The sequence below is a fragment of the Chenopodium album genome, chromosome 24 (assembly GCF_948465745.1).
Source record: "Chenopodium album chromosome 24, dcCheAlbu1.1, whole genome shotgun sequence".
Lineage (NCBI taxonomy): Eukaryota > Viridiplantae > Streptophyta > Magnoliopsida > Caryophyllales > Amaranthaceae > Chenopodium > Chenopodium album.
The window spans coordinates 35,418,163-35,424,768 of NC_137857.1; the positions used below are offsets into that span (position 1 = coordinate 35,418,163).

A 6,606-nucleotide genomic window follows, 5' to 3' on the forward strand; every position below is an offset into this window, starting at 1 on the left:
CATTACAAGTATTAATTGTACATCTTTGTTGCATGTTCATTTTATAATTATTAATTGTTCACTTTTTTATTCATGTTCATATTTCTTTACTTAATGTTCATTTTATTATGAAACACATGCTTGCGGATATGTTGTCCACTTGTCTGGATTATTAATTTGGCCCTCGTGTTTTCGGCATTCACTTGTTGCACCAGTATTCGGTGCATGAGGATGCACCTAAGAACAATTGGGTATTATAATCTATATAGGTCTACATTTTGCTGACAATTAATAAAAACCATAAATAAAATCATGTGCATTTAGGCCCAGACCCATATTGAGTCATTCTATGCAGGCCCAAACGCAATAGACATTTTCCATCAAAGGCCCAGCTTCATGATGCGTTGATGACTGCCATTTCAAAGTGTCTTTATCTTTAAAAATTAATACATCAATGGCATGGTCACATATTCTACAGAGTAAGACAGTAATGTGAATGAATGAGAAATTAGCTCCTAAACTCCTAATTCAATAAATCTACATTGACATCGATTTTTGTTGAAACACGATGAGCAATCCTCCGAGCATCCAAATCGGCACGTCGTCTTCTTTCCCGAATACATCCTATATGCTTTGAGACGTCCTATAAAAACAGGGATAATCAACAGAATAAATGAGCCAAAATATCACATTAATCGGACATAGTGTAGATTCGAGTATAATATTTAATAGTAACTCACGTTGTACATTGGACTATCCGGGGGGCCAGAAGAGTCTCGTGCTTGTCTAGGATGTCTTTCACCGTAAGCAACATCAACCAACTATCACAACATTGCAACATGTTATTAATCTTATTATAGGCTTAGTATTCAAAACATCAACCAACTTAATTATTGAACATTGGGAACGAGACTTACCCCTAATTTCCCATAGTCCCCAGAAATACATCGATCAAGCTTCGAAGCAATTCCAATCTGCTTCATGTCCCATGCTTTAACCCTTGGGAACGTACCCCATTGTACAGGTTCAAGATCAAGTCGGTCAAGGTAGAAAATCTATACAACAACAAACACATCTTTTAAGACCTTACCACATTCATATGTTCAAATAAAAAATGGAATACAAGTAGATTGTAGTACTCACAACAACAAAAATAGCGCAACCACCACATCCTCCAGCAAAACCATTGGCATAGAACCTTCGTGCAAAGCTGGACACATTGTCCATCAACTTCGTAAGCACCAATTCGCACCAATCGTATTGGGTACACTCCGTCACACATGTTATTGCAGGTAACAAATCATGAGCAAGTCGTGGGGATTGAGTTGGACATAACACCATTTGAAGAGCAATAATTAGGAAAAGTGTCTTAAATTCCTCTTCTTGGTCTTCTTTGAAATGACCCTCTAACTTGTCCACAGAGGTGTATGTTCGACCAAATTGTGAGGCTGGTGTTGTCTCCCATGACCTACCGTATTTTAATAACAAGTTCTGGACCTTCCCCCGTATGTCGTGGGACATTTGTTTGGTTGATGGTACCTGCTTTGTGCCACATGGGATGCCTAATATCCAACGAACTTGATTCTTAGATAATGGGAAAACATGGCCATCGGTACCAATAAAGAACTTATTTATAGGATCAATTCTTGTCATTAACCAGTAGGCTAATTGTCGAGGTAAATGCATATGGGAAGCGAACTGGAGTAGTCCCCCAAAGCCCATATCACAAACCCATCTTCTTCTTCGTTCGTCAAATTTTTGGCATATTCGTCCAAAGGACTCAACCCGGCAATTCATATTCGGAGGCTGACAAAATTATGCGCTTGTTACATAACAAACAGTACACTGATACAAAAAATAAAACAGGATCGTGTATTTATAGAGCTAAAACTCACCCTCCGAGTCGAAATTGAGTATTGATGTATCACTTGACCCCTGGTCTTCACATATCCACCAACACTAACAGAATTATCCTAATGTTTTGGGATTTCATAGAATAACATGCATACAAAAAACCAAATCAAATTAACATCAAATTTTATTCCACCATATAGAATTAGATGCATACACATAACCAAATTACAATTACCGACAATTTAAATTCCACCTTAAACAAAGTTGGGTATATATCAATAGTTTTTTGGACCGTACGCAGAGGGGATTCCTGATATTAAACAAAACTTATATAAGCATAAGAAAATGTATTGCAAGGAAATTACTAAAATTCACTATCAGCATTCGACAAAGTAAAGACGATTGTGGTACAATTTAAAATGCAATACGCAGTGATTGGAAAAACTCAGAATAGAGTGATTTACTAATTTATGAATGGCTACACGACAAAGCGTAATACAATTACTTTGCTATTCACCTCAAAATGAGAAATCATGGCATTTACTTACTTTGAGTTCATGTGAATTTGAAAAGAGATGACAGTCATCTTCATGTTCACGTCGGCAGCCGGTACAGCGTTCCATAGGTTGAAGCCTGTTAGCCAAATCGACATTGTGCATGACTCAAATGTAGATTGAATCGAATGATAACATACAACAAGATCCAACTCATATGCACATTACAGTCGTTAAATCACAACTAACCTTTCCCCTGCCAGACTGATTGCGATTGAATCCCAAAGATCCCAACTTACCTCTTACCGCCGACACCGATTGCGAATGAATCCGAAATAGGTGAAATTGAAATCCGAGTTTTCGGATTATCTGATTGAGGAATCAAACGAAGGACTACTTGCGACAGGAAATTATGTGGATACAGAGCATAAATTCCAATATTTCTCACATTTGGGGGAAAATGCAACAAAGAAGCATAAACCCTAACTCCTAAGACATTAAGTCGTACATAACGGAACGGTGATGGTAGTTGAGGAAATCAATTACTGTAGATATAACGGGGTCTCTGATCTGTCAAGGATGACGTGCTTTTTCGACCAGGTAAGGTTCGTTTTTTAACAAGTCATCTGCATCAGTTGACAATAATATCCCCCACTAAAGATGGTAAAATGACGATAATGGGTCAAGATGTGTGAGTTACAGCAATCATAAAGATAAACTGGGAATTCCTCATTTATAATACAATCTATAATAAGCCTTTGTTAATCCTTGCTAATTAAATTTCCACTCATAATGTACAGTGGTTACATGTCTCCTGAATATGCAATGGATGGACGATTTTCAGAGAAATCTGATGTGTTTAGTCTTGGAGTGCTATTGTTGGAGATTGTAAGTGGACGAAGGAATGGACGCATTCGTGATGATTCCATGAGCCTCATAAGCTATGTAAGTTGCCAAAAAAGGCTAAATCACACATATAAATACTTTTTCCTAACAATTTTTAAGTCTCTCCCTATGTCCGGTAATGCAATAAGTGCATAAATTATCTTCTTCCTGTAATACTTTTTATTAGGCATGGAAGCTTTGGAATGAGGATGAGATACATTCACTAATTGATCCTACAATTTACGGTCCATGCTACGAAGTTGAGATTGTGAAGTCGATACACGTAGGGCTATTGTGCGTGCAGGAATCTCCTGAAAACAGGCCAAGCATTTCAAGCGTGATTTCGATGTTGGATTGTGAGGTAATAGATCTTCCACGCCCATTACAACCCGGATATACACAATGGAGAACTTGTCCTGCAACTGATGATGCTCAAGAACAATTTTGTTCTGATAATCTCGTCTCAATTTCTTCTGTACAAGGTCGATAAAACCTGCTACATACACCAGCATCCTTGTAGTGGACTCTGATTACATACAATTTCTCAAATGTTTGTAACGGTGTCAAAGTTATTACTTGGAAGAAAGATACACGGAATATGTTCGTCTCCTCTCAAAAGTATAACCTAATCTATTAATTAGAGTTATGAAAATACTTCCTATGACCCTCCATTTTTTGTAGTTACAGCTACACAATGCAAATTTTTATTTGTTTATTTATTTATTTTTTTTTAATAAAGTATTACACTTTCATTTTGGACAAATTATTCACTAGGCGAAAATACTAGTTGGCCACCGGTTCAAAACCCCCCTATGCCACCGGTTTTGAACCGGTGGTCAGTTGGGGGGTGGCAAATCCTAGAACAAAAGGCCACCGGTTCAAAACCGGTGGCAAAATAACTAATTGCCACCGGTTAACCGGTGGCAATTATAGTTGGAGGTTTTTTTTTTTAGGTTGGCAGACATTTGCCACCGGTTAACCGGTGGCAATTATAGGTATATATATATATTTTTCTTTTTTCTTTTTCACTTTAAATATAATTGAACTCAAAAAAAAAAAATTTAACATCAAATTTAAATATAATCGACCAATTTCATTCATTATAATCGAAAAAATTACAACATATATATAATCAAAAAAAATTTACAACATGAAAATGACAAATAACGAATAAATTAAATTACAGAAAATCAACAACCAAAAATTGAAAAAACAAAACCAAAAAACAGTCCAACCAAATTGAGTCAAAAATTACAATATAATACAAAAAAATACAACATCTTGATTCTTCATCTTATATTCTCATCTTGATTCTTCGAGTTATTAAGATCTAAATCAATTAACCTGCATCAATTAAAACAAAAAAAATTACTTGACAAAAAAAAAAAAAAAAAACAAGAAAAATTAATAAAATCACGAACCAGAAATTCCGAAAACCCATAAAACCCAAAATAAATAAATTAAAAAACAAAAAACACAAAAAACCAAGAAACTCGAAAAATCCAAAAAACCTCAAAAAACAACCCAGAAAACCCGAAAAAACCCAGAATTCATCATGCATGTTTTGATTAAACACAGAAAATTCGTTTAATTAACAAAACACCCACCTTAAACCATCCAACTAACCCAGATCTATCACCCTACCCACCAAAACTACCCACCACAACAGTCCAACACCACCACAAACCATCCGACACCAAAAACCACCACAAACCACCACAAACCGACCAACACCATAAAAAGCCACCACCAAAAACCACCACAAACCACCAAATTCCACCAAAAATCTCAAAAATAAAATAAGAGTAAGAAAAAAAGAGAACTTACCTCAAATCCCACCAACACACCCCAAATCTTGCTTGAATTTGGGTTATAAAGGTCAAAATCGACCAAGAAAACTCTAGATCTAGAGTTTTCTTGGTTGAATTTGACCTGAAAACCTTTGGCGGCGTTGAATAGTGGCGGCGGCGGTGGTGCTCGAAAGAGGGTAAGAGGAGGGAGGAGGTGACGATCGTGATGGGGTTGAGGGAGAGAGGAAGACGAGAGAGGAAGACGAGAGAAGAGAGGAAAAGACGAGAGATAACAGAGGAAGAGGAGAGAGGAAGACGAGAGAAGAGGGAAGACGAGAGAAGAGATCGAGGAAGAATGAGTGAGATCAGAGAGAATGTGAGGAGGAGAGAGAATAAGAGGAGAGATTGAGGGAGGAGTGAGAACGTGATGGGCTAGGGTTTAGGAAAAGGAGGGTTATATAGGAAGGAAGAAAAGGGCGGTTTTTTTTTAACAAAAATATAATTAGTTATTGCCACCGGTCCAAAACCGGTGGCCTTTCTAATTTTTGCCACAGGTTTGGTTGAACCGGTGGCCATTGTTCTTTGCCTCATCCCGCCACTTAATTAAGCCACCGATTTTTAAAAACCGGTGGCCAATGAGCGATGTATTTTTCAATTTTTCTACTAGTGATTACATTTAAAAATTATATCTCAGTCTTCTTGTATAATCTCAACTCGAACTTAAATATTACCTCCATTACATATTATGTGTAACTTAATTATATAAACGGAAGTAGTACCTTTTATTATCATAATAATAATTGTTTCTTTTCCTCTCACATCCCTTACCTTCACTATTTTATTGTTAGATTTTTGAAAGACATACAAAGTAATTAAATGATAGTGTGAAGAGTTTTCATAAAAAAAATAAAAAAAAAAAAAAAAAAAAAAAAAAAAAAAAAAAAATTGATAGTGTGAAGAGTAAATACGATTACTCTTGAAGCCCTATAATTATTGCATGCTCACGTGAAACACTCTATACTTCTATAGTACTAAGTCTTTATCAAGCTAATAAGTGAAGGAACCGACAAGATTTTATCCAAAATCCAATAATTAATTGCACACTCATTTTATATACCCTGTAGTTAACCTGTTCAATCCAATAATGCTAAAGAGAATTGAGCAAATTAAGGTACACACCTACAATCATCAATCAAAAATCAATCAACAATCAAGAAAAATAATACACAGTTTATACTAATTTTGCTATTAAAAGTTTGACTAATTTACTATTCACATAGTCTAAATAAATTAAATTTGATCATAGTTTATAATTTATACAAAATAAATAACTTTGCATATAAATGAAATCTTATCAAATTTGCCTCAATGTAACTATTCAGTATACATTTATCAACTTTCTATAACTTTCACTACTTATACGTTGTTGAAAGTACTAATGGTCAAATATACGTATTGAGTTGGAAACCACACAAATTCAAAGCGAGTGGTATTTTTTATAAACAAAGGGATTATATAGTTATTTATATATAAAAATCATAAATAAAAAAATTAATACTTAAAAATATACATTAAGACTAATTTAACATTGAATTGTATTAAAC

General features: G+C 35.1%; 1 protein-coding gene and 1 pseudogene across 2 annotated transcripts; one reads left to right on the plus strand and one right to left on the minus strand.

Moving 5' to 3' along the window:
* Positions 1-342: 342 nt before the first annotated feature.
* On the minus strand, positions 343-2,869 carry LOC145611372 (uncharacterized). Of its 2 annotated transcripts, XM_081666698.1 has the most exons (8): positions 2,577-2,869; positions 2,382-2,466; positions 2,087-2,143; positions 1,875-1,952; positions 1,123-1,785; positions 897-1,034; positions 720-800; positions 343-622 (listed from the first exon to the last, which is right to left on the minus strand). In XM_081666698.1, the coding sequence occupies exons 2-8, from the start codon at positions 2,454-2,456 to the stop codon at positions 503-505; spliced, it is 1,212 nt and encodes a 403-aa protein (XP_081522824.1). In that variant the 5' UTR covers positions 2,457-2,466; positions 2,577-2,869; the 3' UTR covers positions 343-502. The 2 variants fall into 2 exon arrangements, with proteins under 2 accessions (XP_081522824.1, XP_081522825.1); XM_081666699.1 differs by lacking the exon at positions 2,087-2,143.
* Positions 2,870-3,004: 135 nt separating this feature from the next.
* On the plus strand, positions 3,005-3,702 carry LOC145610974 (G-type lectin S-receptor-like serine/threonine-protein kinase At1g11300 pseudogene; annotated as a pseudogene).
* Positions 3,703-6,606: the final 2,904 nt, after the last annotated feature.